This window comes from Solanum lycopersicum, chromosome 6 (genome assembly GCF_036512215.1).
Source record: "Solanum lycopersicum chromosome 6, SLM_r2.1".
NCBI lineage: Eukaryota > Viridiplantae > Streptophyta > Magnoliopsida > Solanales > Solanaceae > Solanum > Solanum lycopersicum.
In genome coordinates, this window is record NC_090805.1 from 2,166,537 (window position 1) to 2,192,214 (window position 25,678).

At 34.1% G+C, this 25,678-nt stretch overlaps 2 protein-coding genes across 2 annotated transcripts; one reads left to right on the plus strand and one right to left on the minus strand.

Moving 5' to 3' along the window:
• The first annotated feature begins 3,905 nt into the window (after positions 1–3,905).
• LOC101266227 (vacuolar protein sorting-associated protein 2 homolog 3) lies at positions 3,906–17,369 on the plus strand. The gene is made up of 11 exons (XM_004240440.5): positions 3,906–4,089; positions 4,352–4,396; positions 6,374–6,408; positions 6,597–6,647; positions 6,789–6,893; positions 6,986–7,057; positions 14,924–14,995; positions 15,104–15,184; positions 15,822–15,857; positions 15,979–16,034; positions 17,127–17,369. Exons 1-11 carry the CDS (start codon positions 4,056–4,058, stop codon positions 17,176–17,178), a joined length of 639 nt encoding a protein of 212 aa, XP_004240488.1. The 5' UTR covers positions 3,906–4,055; the 3' UTR covers positions 17,179–17,369.
• Positions 17,370–17,985: 616 nt separating this feature from the next.
• LOC101266520 (disease resistance protein Cf-2.2-like) lies at positions 17,986–22,142 on the minus strand. Its single transcript, XM_010323522.4, has 2 exons — positions 18,339–22,142; positions 17,986–18,154 (listed from the first exon to the last, which is right to left on the minus strand). The coding sequence occupies exon 1, from the start codon at positions 21,357–21,359 to the stop codon at positions 18,381–18,383; it is 2,979 nt and encodes a 992-aa protein (XP_010321824.1). The 5' UTR covers positions 21,360–22,142; the 3' UTR covers positions 17,986–18,154; positions 18,339–18,380.
• Between the last annotated feature and the right edge of the window lie 3,536 nt (positions 22,143–25,678).

Genomic DNA, 25,678 nt, shown 5'->3' on the forward strand with positions numbered 1-25,678 from the left:
CGAGTCTGATACATCAATTATCTACTCAATATCTTTATACGAGTTTATAATGACTACACAAGATGAATTCTAATTTGATAAAATTGAAGTTGACCTTTGGTGTAATAGGAGTTCTAGTTAACGCGCGCGATCTATGTTGAGGTGCTCATTGTTGGTGTCAAATAAGGAAAGAACAAGAGATTCATTATAGTATCAATTGACTAAGTTATATATTTCAAAAAAAAATATGGGTTCGAAAGAGATGACAAGTATATATTCAATAATAATAAAATCAGTATAGTTTTACTATTGAAGCAAGAAAATAATTATTTTTTCATGAATTAATTATTTTAGGGGTTGTTTGATTGTTGTGTTAAGTGTTATGCGAATAATAGTAAGAAAATAATTATTGATATAATGAGTTTATCATTTTACCTCTATTAATTATGAAAACTTAAGATTTTTAAGAAATTCTACGTTTTTAAAACTAACTAGTCTTTGGGAACGTGCTCTACACGTTTATTCCGTATTATTATCATTATAAAACTTCTTTATATTTTTTTAAAAATTTGAAATTTCTCCTCTTATAGTTGTATGCATAACAAGAAGTTGTTGTCGAATGAAAGTAATATATTGCAAATGTTGAACAGAAAGTTGATCAACATACATCTTCTTTAATATGACTAGAAAAACATTGTCATTTTTATAGTATACACCTTCAAAAAAGTAGTAATTATATTCTGATTAAGATAAAATGAATCAATATATATTGATTAGAATTGCACCTACATGTATCATTTAATTGAATCAAGATTGGAATTTCTTTAACATAAATATATTATTTATATGGTTGAAATATAATCTTATTACGAAATATAATAAGAATCAATCTCTATTCAAGAACATTTTCTTTTTATGAAAATTTGACATAAGAGTATTACTTTTATTTTTTAAGTATAATTGCATTACGAAATATAATAAGAATCAATCCTTATTAAAGAACAAGAGACTTGATATAAAAAGTTAAAAGATGTTAAAAAGTTAAGATCTAAATATCCTGAAAATTATTAACACAATTTCTCAAATCTCAAAAATCTTATCTCTATATCACATTTCGTACAAACTATATTTTATGTATGTGAAATAATAAAATTGATTAAAAAAGAGAGAGAGAGAGAGAGAGTTGTAAATAGCGTATCCATTATGTACCTGATGGTGAGAAATGAGAGGGCGTACAATTGCCAAATAAAATCTGAAATATAGAAGAAAAAAAAGCTATTTAGCAAACTGAAGGAAATCTTCATATATTAAATATATATTTTTGAGAACTAAAATGAACATAAGAGGAATAAAGTAGTTACCAATCAACAATATATTATATATTCAAACTTTTATGGCATACTAGTCCTTGGGAACGTGCGTTGCACGTTTATTCAATATTATTGGATTATTATATAGAAAATGCTCAAATAATTTTATTTACTTTATCATTTACATTATATTCATTAAATAAAATCCATAACATTTGAATAATAAATTTGTAATCAGATAATATTACATGTAATAATAGAATATGTCGATATAACATATCCTCAATAATCTCTCATTACACACTTCCACGTAGATCACATATCCAATTTGAAAACAAAAAAAGAAAATTTTAAGAATAAAAATAAAAATCACTTACAAAGAAACCAATTTACATGAAATGATACCAAAATTTGAATTCTTGGAACATTTTCAAACATCTTCCGGAGATATGTATCCTTCATCTACATCAATTAAACTAAATACTAAAAAATTATAAAAACTATCGATGTATAAGAGAGTATATATGTTTATTTTATTCTAATCCATACATAGTTATAAAAATTTATAGAACCCTTCTAAACATTCATTTTCTGTCTATCAATATTATCACATATGATGACGTCTGTGATCCAAATGCAACACTAATGGTACCATCCCCAATACAATGATACTTTTTTTCTTCTGTACCTAAAAGATCTACTGTAAAGTTACCAAAAAAAGTAAAAATAAAGAAACAAAAATGATAAAAGAAAAATGAGAAAATAGTTCTTAATCGGAGAAAATCTGGCATACATTGGAGTAAAATGTTCAAATTTGTAAATCTGGAGATTTACAAATTTGGTGTTCTTTAATGTGACTTTAAATAAGGAATTTTAGGTAAGGGAAGTTGAAGAGAATCAAATTATTAAAGCTAAGAAAATGAAGAGAATGAAATTATTTAAGTTAAGAAGTTGAAGAGAATGAAATTATTAAAGATAATTTAACCCAAAAAAAACTTATCACATCCATACTTAATTGTGGGAGTATCTTTGGTTTTTAATTTTCCTTCTAGTTTCATGCACCTTAAGAAAATTCTTCTTGTGTCATGCACCTTAAGAGGTCTTCTCGAAATCATCATTAAAAGGTTCATCTTGCAGAAAAGGCGAGTTGGACCATTTTGCGAGACCCATTGCTCAGCATGCTTCTGGTAAGTTTTTATTATTAAAAGGCTTAATGACTTAAATTCTATCATAATGTAATTAAAATATTTGTATTTAATTAAATAATTAATTAAATTTTAATTTATTAAAAGAATAAAATGATAATTCAACTTTTTACTTTGGAGCTTCCCACTTGTAATAATATATGATAGCTGCTAATGATCTATATATCTCTCCGTCCCGTTTTATGTAACATTATTTCCTTTTTGATCAGTATTATATAAAGCTTAAAGATGAAAGATTAATGTGACTTGAGTTGTAGAAAATCAGTGCACATGACTATATATTGCTCCAATTCTATTTAACAAGGAACATGAAAAGTTCATATAACTTTTGGAAGCTCAAGGTAAAAAATAGTAAATGTGAGATATAAATCAGTAGGATTATAAATTGAGTTCAAGTAATCTGTATTAAGTTAATTAATGGGGATATGAAAGATTTCTATCAATGTAGTTAAATTACGGATAAATAACTTGTTTTTAAAATGACTACTCAACTTTTAATATTTTATTATTTACATGTTTTATAATATTTTTATTTAGTCTAAGAGCAAAATGGTAATCCAATTTTTCTATGTTGGAGCTTCTCACTTATAATAATATAAGTACGTAGTCCATTCTTCAGGAATTTTCTCTCCAAACGTTGAATCAATTACATATCTTTTCTTCCCTTGGCTTATTCTATTCGTAAAATTTCATCAAGAGTAATCTCTTTCTTCATTTGATCTTCCGCTTTAGCCACTCAAGTTTCATTTCAGTTATGTTTTACATCTTAATATCCATGTAATATTTACCTAACTAATGGATTAGTTACAGATTTTTGAGTTTTATCATTAAATTAGTAACCATGGATATGAAATGTTTTAAAACATTGTAGTTAATATTGAAGGGATAACTTATTTTTAAAGATTAAATAACAATATTTAGTAAAATTTGCATTGGTAAATGTAGAGCACAATAATGGCAGAAATTTGAATAGACGTTTTAATTGTTTTAAGTTTTTTTTTTACAATTTGGTTAAGAGAATTGTTTAATTATCAAATAATAAATGTGGTTCAATATTTTGATATTTAGGGATAAATTGGTCTTTCAATTTTTATCTTTGAGGCTTCATGCTTATAATAATATATGATATGATGATTAACTGAGATTATAATAGGTAAAAAAAATTTTCTTATTAATTTGTCAAAATAAATAAGTAATTAGGGACAATTAAAAAAAAAGATAAATAATTAAGGACAAAGAGAGTATTGGATAAATATTTTTAGAAAGATGTTTATCTAATATGTGACGGAGGGAGTATATATATAAATTTTTATATAAAAGATTTATAGCGTAATTCTAACCGACTACCAAATTGACGCACCTTAGAATTTTGTGGTTTACTAATATAATAACCAAAACTTTTGGGGGCTTTGGAAGAAAAAAAAATACTTGTCGTCTGCTTGAGTTAAAAATATGAAAAGATACAAATTCCTTGCAGCTTCCATTCTTCTCTCCCAATTATCAGAAGACTCAGAATCCCAATTTTCCATAATTTTAATATTTGTTGTTTGATTTAATCAATATGAACATCTTTTCCAAGAAACCCAATGCCAAAGGTTCGATTTTTAACTTCTAAATTTCATCAAAAGTCAATTTTTTGTTTGTTTGTTTATGTTATTGTTGCCTTAGAATACTGATTTGGGGTTATCTTGAGGTATGGAGTACACTCTACCCTCCTCACCAGACCCCATTTTGTGGGATTGAGGTTTAGTTGATTGATTGTTGGAACCTCTTAAAAAAAATTGAGTTTTTATGATTCTTGGTGTTTGATCATTCATAATATTGAGCTAAAGATTTGATTTTTATTTTTTATGACAGAAGCGCTTAGGGAAAGTAGAAGAGAACTGACTCATGCCACCAGAGGTAAAACGGTTTTAAACTTTTGTTCCTCCTTTCCCCTGGAAACAAGATACATTGAGTTCATAGGACATCCATTGTCTCGAAATTGAACTATATGTATATGTGCAGAAGTGAATCAAAGATTTAAATTTGACGGGTTTTTGTCTTTAATGTTCGTACACATAACTTATTCGACTTCTGAAATTATGGTTGGGAATATAATACTCCTTTTGTTTCAGTTAGAATACAATGATATTAAACATGCCACGTGAAAAGTTAGAATTGAAGAGTTGCCGAAAGAGACTTTTTTTTTTTTTGAAAAGGACTGACTTGGAAGAACGTAAGACAAACCGATTGAAATGGAGGGAATATTGTTGAAATTTTGGTGGTTAAACACACACAAAAGACACACACACATATATATCCATGTTCTGTATCCAAATAGTTGGTTCGGGTTAACCTGTTGTTAATAAACTACATCTTCCACTATATATATATATATATGTTCTAGTAAATTCAATTGGGAGTTTTAATATGTTGAAAGGTACACACTATCTTTAAATATTGTCTGGCTGAAACTGCATTACCTCAATTGTTATAACTTCCGTGATTAGTTATTCCAATTTTATTTCATTTATCATTGGCCTTTTCTTCACCTTTTCCATGATTTGATAATGTGTAGAATGATGAGAAAAAATATAAGGGGCAAGGTAGTATTTGAATTGTATGATCATATTCGACCTTTGCATTTCATTCTCGCTGTAACTTTTTTTTTTTGAATACATTAGACCATTACATAGTTGTAAAAGGAAGAGACTTGCAGTTGGTTGATGCATGACCAATGTAAAAATAGTCAAAACTATGATGTGAATGCTCTAAATACGAGGAACTCATATTGTACCCTGCATAGTTTGGATTGAGACACAGTTGATATGACATTAAATTGTTAGGTCATTGGTACTAGATGATATTGTGGGGGCTTTATGAGCTATGCCGATATAGGTTTGGATAGTTGACAGAAAGTATTATTAATTCCAATCAGAAAAGAAAGTAAAGTTTTTGTAAACCTGAGGTATACAAGTGAGATAAACAGTAACTCTACAGGCTTAGGAAGTAAATAGAGTAACTCACTGGCAGAGGATTTAACAAGTTTATTGATCTCAATATCCACACACACGAAAGCCTTTGGAAGGTCTTCCAAACAAGAGTTGGTCTTTTTGAATCTTTGTTTAAATTGGCCTGATATACCTTGTATAATAAGATGCTCCAGTTTTTATTAAGTGTCTTCTGCAATAGCTACTTGTATCATAAATGACAAACGTTCTAAATATTTTTTTGGATAACCATAGTGTCTTGGCATTGCACACACCTTGACTAATTCTACATGGCACTAACACATGTACTACTCTATCCACCAAGGCTTGGATAGATAAGAAAGAAATCACCTAGTTGTTTGCCTCCTAATGGGAAGGAATCTGAGACTCATGGTTTTCAACCCACTTCATTGACCACTAGGCCACACCCTTGGGTGCCACAACAGTGTTATTACGTTCAACCAAGGCCTTTCTACTTGCGCAAGGATGTGAAAGATGTTCTTGATCTTTGTTTAGGATGGATTACCGATTGCATTTAGGAAATTCATTATTGTGTCTACTAGAGATTGGGGTATACTGTAATGTCTTTAATTGTGTGTTGCTAGGTTCTTGTGCAAAGTATCTTTGGGGATGGGGGGAACTAAATTATCCACTGCCTGGATTGGCTCACGCATTTTTTGTAACTATGGACAAATTTCTTTCATTACCCATTTCTTTCAAATGAATATACATATGCCATCCGTTCTACTTGGGCAACTTTATGTTAGCTTTAACATGTTGGTGAACTGGATAGAGAGCAAGTTAGGAAGATCATCACACTGATATCCACAATTTTCTTTTTGGTTTGCAAGTGCTTCTTGTAAGTATCTGTTGAGTAATTTAATTTAGTTTTAATATTGCGATGTAGGTATTGAGAAGGAAATTTCCGCTTTACAATCAGAGGTATGTCCAGATCTTGATTCTGATGACTGTTCTTGAAAGTGCATAGTGTGTGTTCATGAGATACACTTTTTTTTTGCGATTTTAGAGCTAGTAAACTTTTCATGTATATCACACTTACTTTACTTATGGTTCTTCACATGATATCACATCATTAAGAGATATTTTTATTTCTTTCTTTCATGGAACAGGAAAAAAAACTTGTTGCTGAAATAAAAAGGACTGCTAAAACTGGAAATGAGGTGGGTCTCGAGCATCATCCCTGGAGACTTAATTAGTTATTGTAATTTATCGTGTTGCTGCTTAAGTAACAGCTGAATACTCAGATGGTACCATATCATTTGGAACTCATGTGTCATCTGCTTTTCTCTCTGCATTTTCAGACAGCAACAAAAGTTCTAGCACGTCAGTTAATCAGGCTTAGACAGCAAATAGCGAACTTGCAAGGTAGTCGGGCTCAAATGAGAGGTATAGCGACTCACACACAGGTACTCCTCCAAGTTCATGTTACATGCTTACTGATTTCAGTTCCTCATTCCTCTTTTACGGATGCATTTGAAAAGCTTAATGCCCATTGCAGGCAATATCTGCCCAATCTTCGGTTGCTTCAGGCATGAAAGGAGCCACTAAGGCTATGACTGCTATGAATAAGGTTTGATGTCCAAAGATCATGATATCTAATTTAATATTTCCATTTGTTTGTTTGAGAGATCTGCATACACTCTATCCTTCCTAGACCCACTTTTGGGACTGCACTGGGTTTGTTGTTGTATGAGAGAATGAAACAAAAAAAAAATCTCTGTTGTTTTTATTCTTAAAAACAGAATGAAATATTAACTCATCTTCATACGCACGTGGCTATAATTCAAGGAAATGGGGAGACCGATGAGGTTGTCTCGCATCATATTGGAGCATGGTGGATGAAATGGAAGCTCGGACCTAGCGTTTTACGGAATAAAAATGTGTCACTGAGACTTAAAGGTAGGTTCTATAGAGCGGTTGTTAGCCCAGCCTTGTTGTACGTGGTTGAGTGTTGTCCTATTAAGAACTCTCACATTCAGATGGTGAAGGTAGAATAAATGAGGATGCTTTTGATGAATGTTTAGGCATACTAGGAGGGACAAGGTTTGGAATAAATATACGGGACAAGGTGGGATGGCCTCCATGCAGGATACAATGCGGGAAGCGAGTCAGAGATGGTTTAGGCTTGTGAAGAGAGCACAACGCCCCAATGAGGAGGTGCGAGAGGTTGACAATGATAGGTCTAAGGAGAGGTAGGCCGAGGAAGAATTGGGGAGAGGTGATTCGACACGACAAGACACATTTGAGCTAACGAGGACATGACCCTAGAAAGGAGAGCATGGAGGTCAAAGATTAGGGTATATGGTTAGTATGTAGTCGAGCGATCTCTCCCTTTCCAATGGTAGAGCATGGGTCAAGCCTAGAGCACCTATCCACTCCCTTGCCAGTATTATCACTATTTTTTTTAGCAAGGTAAAGTTGTATTCCTCAGCAATGTCAAAAAAATTACAGTGCAAGTAATCGTAATTACGGATAGCCTAAGAAGTCTACTAGCTGTTCTACCTCATCTATACCCTCTTCTTTACACCAAAGATATAAAGTATTAATGTAGTTTTGTTTTACTTTCTGCATTGGATTAGTAATATTCTCAAAACATCAATTGTTTCTTTAATTACAGTGCAAGTAATTGTAATTACGGATAGCCTAAGAAGTCTACTAGCTGTTCTACCTCATCTATACCCTCTTCTTTACACCAAAGATATAAAGTATTAATGTAGTTTTCTTTTACTTTCTGCATTGGATTAGTAATATTCTCAAAACATCTATTGTTTCTTTCCTTCCAGACTGACCACCATATGCAAGAAGGAACTAGGCTCCACCATTTTTTCTGATTTTTACTCCCACCTCTTCTCTTCCAGCAGGTTAGAAGATCTGCCGTATGCTCAGGCATCACCCATGGTTTTTGGATGAGACTAAGAAACATATACCACACCTGAGAAGTCACTCTACAATGGAGGAACAAATGGTTATTTGTTTCCTCCTTTTCCTTGCAAAGAAGCACCTTGAGACAATCTCAAAACCTCTCTTTTTCAGTTTCTCCTAAGTGAGACATGCTCTTCTACATACCTTCCATGTGAAACGCTTAATCTTGGTAGGGATATTAGATTTTCATATTTGTTTCCAAGGTCCAGGGATGTTCCTAGGTTGTGAGATCAGATTTCTTCTGTATAATCTTCCGACTGAAAATTCTCCATCTCTATCGTGTCTCCATTTGATTGTATCAGGGCTGGTATTTAAACCAGAGAAATCATACAACCTTTGCAGTAGCTGGCCACACTCTCAATCTCCCAGTCATTTAGAAGCCTCCTAAAGATGATATTCCATCCTTGGTTAGTCCAGATCTTAGCAGTGGATGCTTCAGGACTGTCACAGAAAGAAAAATAAATCTGGAAAATCCTCCATGAGGGAGTTCTGGCTGATCCATTTGTCTTTCCAGAATAGAATTCGAGTCCCTTCACCCTCCTTATAACCTATGCTCCCGGACAATCTAGGCCACAAATTTCTGATAGTTCTCCAAACTGAGACCCCATAAGTGTTAGTCACAGTGTTGGCTGTCCATTGCTCAGTCTGTTCGTATTTGCTGATGATAACATCCTTCCAAAGAGCATGATCCTCTTTTACCAAACCTCCACAACCATTTTGATAAAAGACATATGTTTTGTAGCCCCAAGTTCTTAACACCCAGCCCACCAGCTTTCTTACTAAGTTGTACAGTTTGCCATTTGACCAGGTGAATACCTTTTCCTTCCTTGTTACCCAACCAGAGGAACTTCCTCAAATTATCCAATCTCTCCTCCACTTTCGCAGGTAGGGGTAAAAGGGACATAACATAAGTTGGTAGGGCATCCAGGACTGCATTGGTCAATGTAATTCTTCCTACGAAGGAAAGGTATCGGGTCTTCCAGGTGGCTAATTTTTTCTCTCTTTTTTTTTTGATTGTTAAAGTTGTATTCTTCAGCATTAAGGGTATGCTGGCTACCTCCAAAAAATTACAAGCTAAAACCATAATTACATTGATCCTAGGAAATCTACCAACTGTTCTGCTACTTCTATACCCTTTTCTTTACACCAAAAAAGAAACATATTAATGCAATTTTCTTTAACTTTCTGCATAGTGTTAGTAATATTCTCATGACACCTAAGATTTCTTTCTCTCCAAATTGCCCACCAGACACAAGCTGGTACTATAGACCACCATTTTTTTGTGTCTTTCTCCCTCTTCTTCCAGCAACTCAAAAGATCAGCAGTATGTTCTGGCATCACCCAAGGCTCTTGAGAAATGATGTATACCATGCGCCACATCTGAATAGTAACCCTACAGTGTAGGAATAAGTGGTTTTTAGTTTCTTCCTTCTCATGACAAAAGAAAATCTGGAGACAATCTGGAAGCCTCTTTTTCTGAGTTTCTCCTGAGTGAGACATGCCCTTGTGGTGACCAACCAGGTGAAGCATTTCACCTTGGTTGGGGTGTTGCCCTCCCATATTTGTTTCCATGGACCATGAATTCCCCCAGAGTGAGTCATGTCCTCTCTCCTATACAATCTACGTACAGAGAACTTGCCATCAGAGTCATGTTTCCATCTTATACCATCTGCTTCTGTAATAAGGCCCGTGAATTCACCCAATTTGAGTAGCAGTTCAGCAATTCTATCCACTTCCCAATCATTTAGATTTCTCCTGAAGGTGAGGTTCCATCCCTGAGGAGATCAAATCTCAGAAATTTTAGCCTCAGGATTGGTGCAAAACGAGAAGAGATCGGGGAAAACCGTGTTAGACACTCTTATCCAATCCACTTGTCCTTCCAAAAAAAAATACTTTGTTACCCTCTCCCACCTTGAGCACCAAATTCTTCTTTAGACTATCCCATAAATTTTTGGTTGATCTCCAAACTGATACCCTATACGTGCTATCTACTACGTTAGACATCCACTCCTCGGTTCTGCCCATACTTGTTGAGAATTGCTCTTCTCCATAATGCCTGATCTTCAACCACAAATCTCCAAAGCCATTTAGAAAGTAGACTTTTGTTCTGGACCCTCAGATTTTTTATGCCAAGACCCCTGTCTTCTTGCTTTGTAAGGCTGTCTGCCATTTAACTAAGTGTATTTTTTTCCTTCTTTGTTCCCCGACCATAGGAAATCACGCCTCAATTTATCCAACCTCTCTTCTACCTTTGCTGGTAAAGGGAAAAGAGACATAACATATGTAGGCAATGCATCTAGGACCGAATTGATCAGAGTGACTCTTCCTCCCAGAGATAGATAGTTTGCCTTCCAGTTAGCCAACCTCTTCTCTGTCTTCTCAATGATTCCATCCCAAATCACCAGCTCCTTATGATTATTCCCCAAAGACATTCCCAGGTAAGTAGTTGGTAAGTGCTCTATCTTGCATTGCAAGATGCTTGCCAACATCTAAAATATTTGCCACTTCCTTGACTTGGAAGATGCTGCTTTTCCCCCCGTTCACAGCTAGTCTGGAGACGACCTCAAAAACACCAAAAACAACTCTAATGTAACTAACTTGTTCAGCCTTTGTATCGCAAAATATTAGTATGTCGTCTGCATATAAAAGGTGACTTATCTGCAAATTGACCCCTGACTGATTACCAATGTTGAAACCCTTTATCTAGTCCTTCTGATTGGCCACTCTAATCATACTGTTAAGACCCTCCATAGCTAAAACAAAAAGGAAAGGGGAGAGAGGGTCTCCTTGTTATAAACCTCTCTCAGAAGGAAAAAAACCAGCAGGTTCTCCATTAACAAGTATGGAGAACCTAACAGTTTTGATGCAAAATCCTATCCATTTAAGCCATTTGTCTCCAAACCCCATCTGCCTCAGTATATTAAGTAGAAACTCCCATTTGACATGAGCATATGCCTTTTCTACATCAAGCTTGCACATGATTCGTGGGATCTCTCCTTTAATCCTTGAGTCTACACACTCACTTGCTATTAACGCGACATCCATAATTTGTCTTCCTTGAATGAAGGCCATTTGGTGATTATTCACTAATTTGCTTATCACTTTCTTTAATCTCTCTGCCAACAGCTTGCCAAAAACCTTGTACACTCCACTAATGAGACTGATGGGTCTGAAATCCCTAAGTTCCAAAGCTCCTTTCTTTTTTGGGATTAGAGCCAAATAGGTGGCATTGAGACTCTTCTCCATTTCATGTCTTTCATGAAATTGTCTCACTGCATTCATGAAGTGAAGTCTGTCTTCAGTATCTCCAAGAAGTTTTGGAAAAAACTCATCGGAAAGCCATCTGATCCGGGGGCCTTATCACTAGCACATGCTTTTATGCAATTTAAATTTTTCTCTTCCTCAAATTGCCTCTGCAGCCATACATTTTCCTCGTGTAATGCTTTCCGCTCGCTGTACTTTAAATTCTGGCCTCCATTGTTCTGTTTCTCTGTAAAGATTTTGATAGTAATTGATTATAGTTCCTTTAATTTCTTCTGAATCTGTTACTGTAACCCCTTCAACCATCAGCTTGTCAATGGTGTTGAATCTTTTATGAGCTGTAGCCATCCGGTGAAAATACTTGGTATTTTTGTTTCCGTGTTTGAGCCAGTGTATTCTAGACCTCTGCCTCCAAGCTATTTCCTCGTTTTTTGTAACATCTTCAAACTCCATTGAAAGGTGTACTTTCTGAAGTAACTCATCTCTGATAGTAATCTCGACTCTTGAGTCTTTTCTAAAATTGACAACTGATTTAAGATTTCCTCTTTTCTCTGATTCCAATTGTTCCTATTCTCCCGTTTTCGTTCTTTTAGCTTCCCCTTAAGCATCCTCAACTTGGTGGCTAGGACATAAGAGCCCGTACCCGTGATATTAAAAGATGCCCACCAATCTTTAACTTTGTCTGCGAAACCCTCCACCCTTAACCACCATTGTTCAAACTTGAAGTAAGACTTCTTCAAATTTAAATCTCTGCAATCGAGCAAAATTGGATTGTGATCAGAACCTATTTTGGGAAGCATGCTCTGTTTTATCCGTGTGAAGGTCTCATCCCACTGGGGAGAGAATAAAAACCTATCAATTCTGGAAGCAGACATGTGATTGTCCCCTCCTTTTCCAGGTAAAAGACCCCCCAAATAAAGGAGGGTCGATAAACTCCATCTCATTAATCCAATCAGAGAATTCAGTCATTGGTGAAGTAATTCTTATGCCCTTCTGATCTTTCATTTGGGTACTTGTAGCATTAAAATCTCCACACACTACCCTAGTCCCATTACACAGTTCTTTGATGTTGATGAATTCTTGCCAAAGTTCTCTTCTAGTTATTGGATCACACGAGGCATACACAGCTGAAAGGAACCATGTGAATGCCTGATTAATGCCTTCAAACTTGCAGGTCACCATTTGGTTTGCAGCTATTACCAACTCTCCTCTCCACACCCGTTTATCCCAAATCACTACGATTCCACCACTTCTGCCTATAGCATCCAAATGAAGTTCCCCCATCCATCTATTTTGCCATAATTGTTTGAAAACATTCACCTCCGATCCTCCCAATTTTGTTTCAACCAGAACATAAATATCAGCCCCCAATTGTTGGAATAATCTCCCAACTGTCCCCCTTTTTTCTTCTCCATTTACCCCCCTTACATTCCAAGAAAGGATTTTGACTTTCATTGGAAATTTGTGTTTGTTATTCTCCCCTTGTTTCTTGATTCCCCTTCTTTAAACTTAACATGAAATTCCAAATTTCTTATCTCCTTAGGGATTGTGTTCTTTGCTTTGATTGGTGTTGTCTCCACCTTCTGCCTCAAATCCCCCCTCTTTTGATCAATTCTCAGAAATAGATCAAAAGCCGCCTTATCACATCCTTCAAAAGCAACCCCAAAAAGTTGATCGAGTTTGAGTACATTAGAATGTACCCAAAGAGGGAGGGAGGATTCCGGTGATCAGAAGGATTGCCGGAGGGGATAAAGGTTGGGAGTTGATTTAAAAATTACATTGGATTCCGTGCCTGGGAGGATTTTCTTTTTTAATTGGTAGAACTGTTAAACATATCTCGAAGCATTTCGACAGACAATTTTTTTTTTCCACTACTCCATCCCATATCTCTAACTCTTTGTGGGTGTTACCCAGTGGCATCCCCAGGTATGTAGTTGGCAGATTTTCTACTTTGCAACTCAAAATATTTGCCAGGCATTGAATATTAGATACATCTTTAACTTGGAACATACTACTCTTCCTCCAATTCACAGAAAGCCCCTGATGAAACATACCTGCTCTTCCTTGGCCTCACAAAAGATCATAGTATCTGCATAGAGGATGACAAATCTGTACATCTACTCCGGCTTGGTTGCCCACCTTGAAACCTTTTAGCCAGTTCTTTTGAGTGGCTACCCTCACCATACTATTTAGTCCTTCCATAGCTAAAATGAAAAGGAAAGGAGAAAGAGGATCACCTTGTCTCAGTCCTCAGTCCTCTTTCTGAGGGAAAAAAACCAATTGGTTCTCCATTCACCAAAATAGAGAACCGAACAGTTTTAATACAAAATTCTATCCACTTCAACCATTTTTCTCCAAACCCCATTTATTTCAAAATATTGAGAAGAAACTTGCAATCCACATGATCATAAGCCTTCTCAATATCAAGCTTATACATGATCCCTAGGGTTTCACCTTTGATCCTTGAATCAACACATTCACTTGCTATTAAGGCTGCATCTAGAATTTGTCTCCCCTGGATGAAGGCCGTTTCATGCCTGTTGACTAGCTTGCTAATTACCACCTTCATTCTCTCTGCCAGGAGCTTGGCAAACACTTTGTAAACTCCTCCAATGGGACTTATTGGCCAGTATTATCACACTATTGTGCTAGCATTATCTTATTCTCCAATTTTATTTTATTACTATTGTAGTTTCTTGTTCTTTGGTTTTCTTTACTATTTGATGTCAGAACTTCTTTGTCTTTATTATTTCATCGTAACTTTTTTACGCTTTCACTTCTTTGAAAATTATCTTTCTTGAGCCGATGGTGCATCAGAAACAACCTCTCTACCCACAAAGGTAGGTGTAAGCTTTGCGTATACCCACCCTCCCCAGACACCATTTGTGGGATTACACTAGGTATGTTGTTGTTGTGTTCATCTTCATATACATGGAGATGGATCTCATGATGAGAGGGTTCCTGCACTCTTCAGTGAGATTACACTAGGTATGATGTTGTTGGTGGGACGCTACTTCGTGTTCTCTTGAACCCTCTTAGGTCCTTGTGGATAAATTAAAGATGTGGGTTATATTGGGACTAGCAGTTTGATCCTTTCGTGTTTCTCGACTCCTCTTTTCTTTGTTCCTTTTTCTTGTTACCTCCATTATTTTATTTATTTTCATATTACTCATTAAAACATGGCATTTGTGTTGTATGTGAAGTCACCATCATTCCTTCTAAATTTTAACTATTATTAGTTGACTCAATGCAGCAAATGGACCCTGCAAAGCAAGCGAAGGTGATGCAAGATTTCCAGAAGCAATCAGCTCAATTGGATATGACGGTAAGACTGATTGCACATTATTACTGATTTTAAAATAAAATCATAGCTCCTTCATGTCCACTCAGATTATTAGAAGTCAACTCATTAATATGGTGTTCGTATATGTAGACTGAAATGATGTCAGATGCCATAGATGATGCTATAGATGATGACGAAGCAGAAGAGGAAACTGAAGATTTGACAAATCAGGTATGCTTTTAAAATCCCCATTTTGTAATGACTGAAAATAGTTAGTGGACATGCACCAAGCAATGTGTATTTACTTTATGCTATCTTAGTAGTTGATTTAATTGAAAATATCCATTAAGTACTGATTGCTGTCATTATGGGTGTCTGCATGATCATTGTCTTCTTTATAGAATGTATTATTCTGGATTCTTTTATGGAAAATGGCAAAAAATGCCCCTAACATTTGTGATATGTCTTATATATGTCATTCGCTAATCTATCAGCTCATAAAAGCCCCCAACGTTATATTTATCACAAATATACTCCTGAAATAAAAAAGGTCCAAATATGTCCCTCGCTCTAAAGGTGGAAACTGCGATGGGATATATTTTGGACCTTTTTAATTGTTTAGAGGTTCAGTAGAGTGTATTTAGGATCTCAGATTCAAATGGTGATGGATATGTGTTTTAATTGAAAATGGGATGACGATTGAATGTGGAATATTCTTGCTTGAAATCAAACAATTATTGAAGTGCATTAAAATATGTATATACTAAATTTCTATACACATTCACTGTTACCGAAGAAAAAAGTTGTATACACATGGTCCCACCTACTTATCAGATTCTTGCACATTAACTCAGTCTTATTTTTGCAGGTCCTTGATGAAATTGGAATTGATGTTGCCTCACAGGTTAGTTTTTCATTATTGGTTCAGATTGGAACTAGCAGTATTCCCACTTAAAAGAAGGAAATGAGTTGGGCTCCGACAATTACCGTGTAAAATTGAATATCCTGTGTTTTAATATGGACAGTTGTCAGCGGCTCCCAAGGGAAAAATTGCTGGAAAAAGGACTGAGGAATCAAGCAGGTTCGTCTTCATTTTCTTTTGATATGGTTTTTTTTCTTACTTTATTTCCCTTTTCCTTCGCTCACATGCTTGTTTGAGAGATAAACCTGTGGAGCCAATAGTAAATAAATAAATAAACAAGTAAGTGCACCCAAGGTTTTGGCCTACTGGTCAATCATGTGGTTTGAATACCTTTAAGTCTCAAGTTCAAATCCCGACAGAGACAAAAACACTAGGTGATCTCTTCCCATCTGTTCTAGCTTTGGTGGACAGAGTGACATGATACATGTTAGTGGTGGGAGGTGACAGGAATCTCGTGGAATTAGTCGAGGTGCATGCAATCTGACACGGATACCACAGTTCCAAAAAAAATGTTTAGGCTAAGAGGGCTTTGGTTTAACAATAAAGGTAGTGTAACGAAGAAGAATGTGTGATAGGCACACAACATGAGTTCAAATTCTGTTGGTGAATTAAGTTTGGTATTTTAATGGAGAAGGATAGTGGGAAGAGGCTCGAATATCCACCAAGTTTAAAGCTAGAAACAACATGTTTCTCAGTTATTTGAAACAGGAAGAACCAACCGGGCTAGGTTTCACTAACATGCGTCCTTCGCTAGAAATTGCGAGCCAGGTTAAAGCCGTGCTAGTCTTCACTCAACTATCTTGGTGTTGGAGCCGTTGATCTGAGCTATCAGTTTCATTTCACCAAGCTCAACAAATTGAGTGTAATTCTTGGCTGTTCAAACTTACCAATTTGGTGAAACAATTAAAACCACAAAAATTGTAGCCAACTTTGTCTGGGCTACTTTAAAAAATTGAAAAGGAGAGTTAAGAGACTAAAAACGGAATACATAATAGGAACTATTATAACTAGGCAATAATGGTAAATGATGATCTAAATTTGACTCAAGTACTACTGTATCCTCGAGCAAAAATACTAGTTATCTTGAGTGCACTGCTCGTTAATAGATAAAGTATGTTGCGGTTCGGTTTCCTATTTTTCTTTTCTTCCTGTAAATAATTGTATCATATTAGTATGAAGTGCCTTTTTCATGCTCTTTGATCTCAGTAACTCGCTCATGTACATTTTGTTGTTGTGCTTTCGTGCTGGCAGTTCGGGGATCGATGAACTGGAGAAGAGATTGGCTGCACTTAGAAATCCTTGATCTCAGTATCTTGGACTAGTCCTTATGGAGTTTTACCACACACAAAACATGATTCCTGTAAGTTTTATGTACATAATTTTGTTCCAAGAACGATGTAATGCATCAATCCTTGATCTTCTTTGAGTGATAAATGGTTGTCCAAAAGGTACAAACAATGTATTTGTTGTTTGATAAAGTCCATCTTGGCGTGAGTTTCTTTCATCTCGTCATTAAATTTTTTACTCTCATGTGCTAGTGTGTGTGGATTTTGTTTAATAATTGTTGTTTGCAGGCAACCTATGCAAACCTAGATTATTTCACTGGGTACCTTCTACCCCCACCAATATAACGTATGTTGTTTAGGGGGTTACCAGCGATTCCCTTCAGGATCCAACAGTGCCTTAGTATACTGCAGTTTTTTCTTATGCTACTTTAGGAGTCCTTATATTTATAGAACTTGAGAGTTGACTTATAAGAATAGTCATGCTCTTTCACGAACAGATGTGCATCTGTTCAATTTAAGACCTCCAAATATTACAAACTAATACAACAGAAATTTTAAACACATCTCTGCTATGATCATTCAATTCATTAACAGGAGAAGTTACCTTATCCACTACAACCTTACCAGCACGCCAAGGCTCCCCATATCTAAAAATAAAACTTGGCCTTTCCCTCCATAATAACAAGCTTTGGGGTGTAAGATAACCAGTAAAGCCCAAGGTTGTAATGTATTCTTCTTTGTATGTTCTATCTCTTCTATCGTGCGCTAACTCTCTTAGATTCTTTGAGGTGAGTATTATTGATCCGATAAATGCATACAGATCATTCAACAAACACAACATTTATTGTATATCATCAAAATTCAAAATATTACATTTTCCCAACTGAAGAAAACCTTATAAAACTAAAAATCAAATCCAACAATCATAAGCTGCAACATAGGAAGAAGCAAATCCTTTACACCAGCGTCTTCTAATTCTTGGCTCCTGAAAATCTGAAAAAATAAGAAAGTGAGTCACACAACTATAAATTTTTAGCCTTTGTTATATATCACAGCTTCCAACTGATTACTAGCAATTTGTATCAAGCGTTAATAAGTATTTGTTGATAAAAAAAAACTATATATTAGTTGTTAGAATAAACTAAAAAAGATTAGTGTAAGAGCTTAGCTTGAATACCTGAAGTTCTGAAATCAAATCTTTCTGTATTTGGTAACTTGTCTAGAAGCGATTATTTCTTCTTCTGTAATTTCTTTGACCTCGCTGCTTCTTCCTCCTTTGCATAATAATTTTGTGTTCCAGTTCTTCAATGATTCTTGCAAGCCATCTTAGATTTCCAGTCGAGATCAAGAAATATATTATGGATATGCCAATACACAGTCCACTTCCATAGCCCATCAGAGCTGCTTTCCAAAAATCATTGAAAAATTTAGAATTGCTTTCTTGATCTTCTAGCGCAGACACTGTATAGTTTGTCTCTGACACAGGATCTTTGCCACAACCTTTTGAAACTGGATATCCACGTAATCCATCATTACCTTCATATGAATTGCTCTCAAAGGTACGGAATTGAGGTCCTTGAGGGATGCATCCTTGGAGATAATTGTGGGAGAGATTTAGGAATTCAAGAAACGTAAGAGAAGCAAGTTGTTGTGGTATCTCTCCAGAAAGTTGGTTAAACGAAAGGTCTAGTGATTCCACTCTAGATAAACTTCCAAGTGATGATGGTATATAGCCTTGCAATGCATTATGAGATACATTAAGCACACGGATCGCTATGAGATCTCCCAGGACAGAAGGAATATGTCCTTCAAATTTGTTGCTTGAAAGATCGATAACTGTGTACAAAGACAAAATTCTCACAATTTCAAGCTCCAATCCCTTTGTCACAACTACCACCGAGTCATCGTAATATCTTTCATAACTTGGTACCTCCATTGTTTTATCAACTGTCCTCATCCCTTTCAAATGTTCAAATAGACTCGTTGGTAAGTCTTGCGAGAATGCATTGCGAGAGAGATCTATGATTCGAAGATCAGGAAACATGATTTCAGCCCCTGATGATCTTATAGGTCCATGCAATTTATTCGATGTCAACCTTAAAACTCTCAGCTCTGGCAAAGTTCCCAACCACATGGGAAATGTGTCGTTGAGTTGATTGTCTCCTAAATCAAGAACTTGCAGCTTTTTGCAATTGTCCAAAGACCAAGGGATTTCATCCTCTAGTTCATTGCCATGCAAGTTGAGACTTATCAGTGAACATCCAATGCTAAAATTTGTTGGAAGAGTCCCAGAAAGTTTGTTATTCTGCATATCAAAAACCTGGAGGCTACTAATATTGCCAAAACATTGTGGTATTGCTCCCTCCAGATTGTTTCTGCCAAAATCAAGTATTTTTAGTGATGTTAAATTGGAAATAGATGAAGGGAGCTCTCCACTGAAACTATTAGATGACATTGACAAAACCAGAAGGTCACTGATATTACCCAAACATTGCGGAACTTTTCCCTTCAAATTGTTTCTCGGCATATACAACAGTTCTAGTGATGTTAAATTGCACACAAATGAAGGAATTTCCCCAATGAGATTGTTATCATTGAGAAACAGAGCTTGCAGATTTCTCATATTGCCGAATGAAGCAGGAATAAGTCCATTAAGAGAGTTATTACCCAAATATAGATTAGTAAGAGAACTCAAGTAACCTATTTCTTCAGGAATAGAGCCAGAAAGCTGATTATTGTAAAGATACAACATAAACAAGTTGTTCAGATTCCCCAATGAAGCAGGAATAGAACCACTAAGAAAGTTGTTACCCAAAGATAGTTTAGTAAGAGACCTTAGGTAACCTATTTCTTCAGGAATAGAGCCAGAAAGCTTATTATTGTAAAGATCCAACCTAGACAAGTTGTTTAGATTCCCCAATGAAGCAGGAATAGAGCCATTAAGAGCATTCTCACCCAAATCTAGGTAAGTAAGAGACCTTAGGTAACTTATTTCTTCAGGAATAGAGCCAGAAAGCTTATTATTGTAAAGATCCAACCTAGACAAGTTGTTTAGATTCCCCAATGAAGCAGGAATAGAGCCATTAAGAGCATTCTCACCCAAATCTAGGTAAGTAAGAGACCTTAGGTAACCTATTTCTTCAGGAATAGAGCCAGAAAGCTTATTATTGTAAAGATCCAACCTAGACAAGTTGTTTAGATTCCCCAATGAAGCAGGAATAGAGCCATTAAGAGCATTCTCACCCAAATCTAGGTAAGTAAGAGACCTTAGGTAACCTATTTCTTCAGGAATAGAGCCAGAAAGCTTATTATTGTAAAGATCCAACCTAGACAAGTTGTTTAGATTCCCCAATGAAGCAGGAATAGAGCCATTAAGAGCATTCTCACCCAAATCTAGGTAAGTAAGAGACCTTAGGTAACCTATTTCTTCAGGAATAGAGCCAGAAAGCTGATTATTGTAAAGATACAAAAAAGACAAGTTGTTCAGATTCCCCAATGAAGCAGGAATGGAACCACTAAGAAAGTTGATATCCAAAGATAGCTTAGTAAGAGACCTTAGGTAACCTATTTCTTCAGGAATAAAGCCAGAAAGCTGATTTTCATAAAGAAATAAAAAAGACAAGTTGGTCATATTGCCCAATGAAGCAGGAATAGAACCACTAAGAAAGTTGATACCCAAAGATAGCTTAGTAAGAGACCTTAGGTAACCTATTTCTTCAGGAATAAAGCCATTTAAATGATTGTTAAATATGCGGATGATCTGAAGCTTGGCTAGTGAACCGATTTGTGGTGGAATTGTTCCTGAAATCTGATTGGTGTTCAAGTCAAGATAGACAAGATTTGTGAGATTACCAATCTCAGGTGGAATGGTACCAGAGATATTGTTGTTGCTAAGATCAAGATTCTCGAGAAAAGGGAGGGATGAAAATGGAAAAGCATAAAGTGTACCAATGACACTGGCATTTGTAATATTCAACGTGTTTACCCTACCATTCAAGCATACAACTCCATACCAGTCCTTGCATGCATTAGAACTTGTCGTCCATGAAGCCAAAAAGGAATTATTCTGGTTCTTGAAAGTTGCTTTCCATTTCAAGAGGGCAGTTGCCTCCTCAGTCGAAGCAAATGCAACTGTAAAGAGGTAGAAAACAGTGAAAAACTGAAGTGAAGAGAATACTTTGCTAGTAACCATCATCATAGTTTGAGTTTATTGTTTCCGATTCAATAGGATATTGTACGTAACTTATACTAATTAAAGATCAACAAGACACACGTTTTTTCCAAATTTGCTAATTTGGTTGCTATCAGGGAAGAAAATGTTGTCATTCTCAAGTCAACTTTTGGACTGTTGTGTTAGAGGTCTAATTTAGCCAAGGACTGAGTCAAAGTTGCCAAAATAGTTTTGTTATCACACAATGATCATGACCACTCTTAGTGTATAATACATTTGGTTCAAAATTCTCTTCTCTCACATGTTTTGTTTTTGTCTTTGAGAAAATGTTAGTCATTTTTCAATCTTTCTTTGTCATGTTGAGAAGGGTATTTTATTTTTATGGGACCTACTTGATATTTGATGTCTGACGTGGAACTTTTGAAAAATGAATATTCAAATAAATGAAGAGCAAAGAATATCAAGAGATAATGGTCAGAATTAAATTTTCAATATCACTTTTTTCTTGCAAGTTTTATATTCAATTAATAAGTTATTTATTTTCCCTACTTGAACTATCGTCAACTCAATAAAGCCGTGTTTTAAAGGGTATTTTATTTTTATGACACCTCCATTTCAAATTTTTCATGCTCAAATATTTTGATAAAATTAAATTGCAATGACTCTAAAATCGATTTTCCAAATAAAAGAATTTCTTCACGAAGATTATTTTTTTATATGATGAAGTATCTTGTGGAATTTGTCGGAATAGGTAATGACCTTCAAGAAAATTGGATATTAATAGTTTTTTTTTTATTGGAGATAGATTAAGATATCTCAACCTTTCAAGATGGTTTCTGGATATCAAAAACTCCAATTCTTTCACTTCACACGCGATCACTCGGAAGATGGCTTGTGAATAAATTATCGTGAATTATAATACTTTTTCTGTAGTTTCAACATATATAAATTTTATTTTAAATTTTTTCAAAGATTTCATGCCTGAATTTATAGCGAAAATCAAACTATTTGGCTCTTCAAAATTCAGACTATGCATTATAAACTAAGATAGAGGGAGTAATCTTGAGTTCGGAGCCTAAATGTTGTAAAATATTAACAAAAATTTCAAAACGGTACATAAAATTTTATATTAACCAAAACGGTAAAATCGCTGGAACAACAACGATTTCCTCCACCCAAAAAAGCAAAATCGTTGCTACTGCAGCGATTTTGCAAAATGTAACTTTTCTAAAAAAAATTCAAATCGCTACTTAGGCAGCAATTTTTTCAATTTTTTTTAATTTTTTTTTTTAGAAAATCGCTGCCTTTTCTTAAAAAAAAATTAAAAATGGAAATCGCTGCCTAGGTAGCGATTTTCCAAAAAAAGAATTTTAAAAAGAAAATCCTTAAAACAAATTTTATTGATTTTCAAATTTTTTTTTTGAAATTCAAATATATAGCTCATAAGAAAATATGCATTTTTTTAAAAAAAGTTACATTTTGCAAAATCGATGCAGTACTAGCGATTTTGCTTTTTCCGGTGGAGGAAATCGCTGTTGTTTCAGCGATTTTGCCGTTTTGGTTAATATAAAAATTGATATACCATTTTAATTTTTTTTTAATATTTTATACCTTTAGACTCCGAACTCGAGTAATCTTTATATGATTGTTTCGCAAATATCTTTAGTCTCAAAAAGATAGAAAATGTGTTTTCTTCAAATTTGCAAATTTGGTTGCTATTGAAGAAAATGTTGTCATTCTCAAGTCAATTTTTTAGTTGTTTCAGTCAGGGACTTAGTCAAAGTGGACAAAATAGGGGTAAAATTTACTCGCACCAAGTGTGTACACCAAGTCAATATATGCATGACATGAGTTTAAATTTTAGCTCATTTTATTTCATTAAATCACGTAATAATGGATATTGCATTGACGACTTTGTGTAAAAACTCAGTATGGGCAAGTTTTTTCTCCAAAATAGTTACTCCTTCCATTCCATCTTATGTGGCACTTTTCGCATTTCTAGATTCAAGCAAGTTTATTTTTTAGCGTAAATTTTTTATAGATCCTTTTAACATTTTGAATTATCAATTATTGTGACTTTTAGTTTCGTACGCAAATGTCCAATCAAAATTAAATTGTTTAGCTCTCAAAAAATGAAAAATGACACATAAAATGGAACGAAGGGAGTATTAGACATCGATCATGACCTCTTTTGAACATATGATACAAACATGCTCAAGTGGGTCATATCCAATAATTTTCAGATTCACATCAATAAAAATCTAGGCTACATTATCTCTAATTCATGTAGTAAATGTCTGATATTTCAAATAATCACTCAACTATTCAAAAAGTCACATTTCTTTGTTTTATAACATAAAAATTACTTAATTATTGTCATTTCATGTAAAAAGTCACTTAATCAATTCAAATTATATTTCTGATAGATAATGATGGTGTGGAGTTATTTTCAAGCTCTTTTAAAAAATGAAAAACCAACAATTCTCTGTCAGCCAAGACTTAGTCAATGTTGCCAAAATATTTTTGTTATGAGACATCTGTCATGATCACTTTTAATGTATCATACAAACATGTCTGATTATCAATTCTTATCTCTAAATCAGTGGATCATATCCAATAATTTTCAGTTTTAGATCAATAAAACTCTTGGCTAAATTATCTCTAATTCATGTACTAGGAGTTAATTTTTCACAATATCACTCAAGTATTCGAAAAGACACTTTTCTTTGTTTTGTTACATAAAAAGACTTAATTATTGTCATTTCGCGTATAAGTCACTTAATCAATTCAACTTATATTTTTCTCTTTTAATTCATTTTTATTAGAAAAAATATAATCATTTTTAAGTTAAATTTGGCTTGTTATTTTTTTTGGTCTTTTTATTAATTTTATCTATGTGTTATATAGAATATGTGTGATTCTCAATTCTCATTTCTACAGTAGTGGATTATATTCAACATTTTTCAATCTTAAACGTTACGATGATTCGTTATGTCTTTATTACAAATTTAAGTTGTTTTGTTTTTTTCTTGAAAATGTTGTCATTTTTCAATTTGTCTTTGCCGTGTTGAGAAGGGTGTTTTATTTTTATGGGACCTGCTAGATATACATATTTATTTCTGATATGTGGAACTTTTGAAAAATGAAGAGGAAAGAAAATTAAGAGATAATTGTCAAAAATATATTTGTTACATTTGAATAATAAGTTATTTATTTTCCCCACTTGAACTATCGTTGTCACAATTTAAAACACAAATTATTAACAAACAACTAAGACTTATGGGTCTGAAGCTGTGAACGTAATCTTATAGTAAGAGGTCTATATGTCGATGAAATGTGAAAAAGTTAGGTGATTTTTTAATCTGCCTAATAAAATCATATTGTAAACGGTATTTTATTTTTATGAGATCTTCGAGAGATTAAAATTTCTCATGCTCAAATATTTTGAATTAAATTTCAATGACTCTCAAACCATTTTACAAATATATAAAAAGAACTTCTTCACTCATATTATTTTTTGATATGAAAGTATTTTGTGGAATTTGTTAGAATTGGTAATGACCCTTGAAGAAAATTGGATCGCAAATTAATAGTGTTTTATATTATTAGAGATAGATTAAGATGTCTCCATCAGGTTAGTGAATATTAAAAACTTTAGTTTTTTTGCTTAAACGCGATCATTTAGAAGATGGTTTGCGGAATAATAGTAACGACTTATAGTATTTTTTATGTAATTTTTAAATATATAAATTTTACTTTAAGAACTTAAAAACTTCATGCCTGGATTTACTATAAAAAATTAAATGATTTGTTCTTGAAACTTCAAACTATGCATTATAAATTGAGACAAAGGGAGTATGCTTCATAAATATTTTTCGCAAAGAATAATTAAACACATTTCTCTAGTAAACAACATAAATCGAAGATCAAAAGGAAATGAGTTTTCTTCAAATTTGCAAATTTGTCTGGTTCTCAATTCTTATCTCTAAAGTAGTTGATTATATCCAATAATTTTCCGTTTTAGATCAATAAAACTCTAGGCTATATTATTTTTAATTCATGTAGTAGACGTCAAGAGTTGATTTTTCACATCATCATTCAATTATTCAGAAAGTCAATTTTCTTTGTAATAGAAAATTACTTAATTATTGTCATTTCACGTTAAAGTCACTTAATCAATTTAAGTTATATTTTCGTTAGATAATGATGATGTAGAATTATTTTTCAAGCTCTTTTAAAAAATGAAAATCCAACAATTCTACGTCAGCCAAGGACTTGGTCAAAGTGGCCAAAATAGTTTTGTTATTAACAAACATGTTTGGTTCTCAATTTTCATTTTTAAACTA

Coding starts and splice junctions, on each gene's coding strand:
- LOC101266520 (XM_010323522.4), bottom strand. CDS start 21,359: ATGATGATGGTTACTAGCAAAGTATTCTCTTCACTTCAGTTTTTCACT.
- LOC101266227 (XM_004240440.5), top strand. CDS start 4,056: ATGAACATCTTTTCCAAGAAACCCAATGCCAAAG. Junction 4,090..4,351: donor CAAGAAACCCAATGCCAAAG/GTTCGATTTTTA, acceptor TTTTTATGACAG/AAGCGCTTAGGGAAAGTAGA. Junction 6,894..6,985: donor GTATAGCGACTCACACACAG/GTACTCCTCCAA, acceptor TGCCCATTGCAG/GCAATATCTGCCCAATCTTC.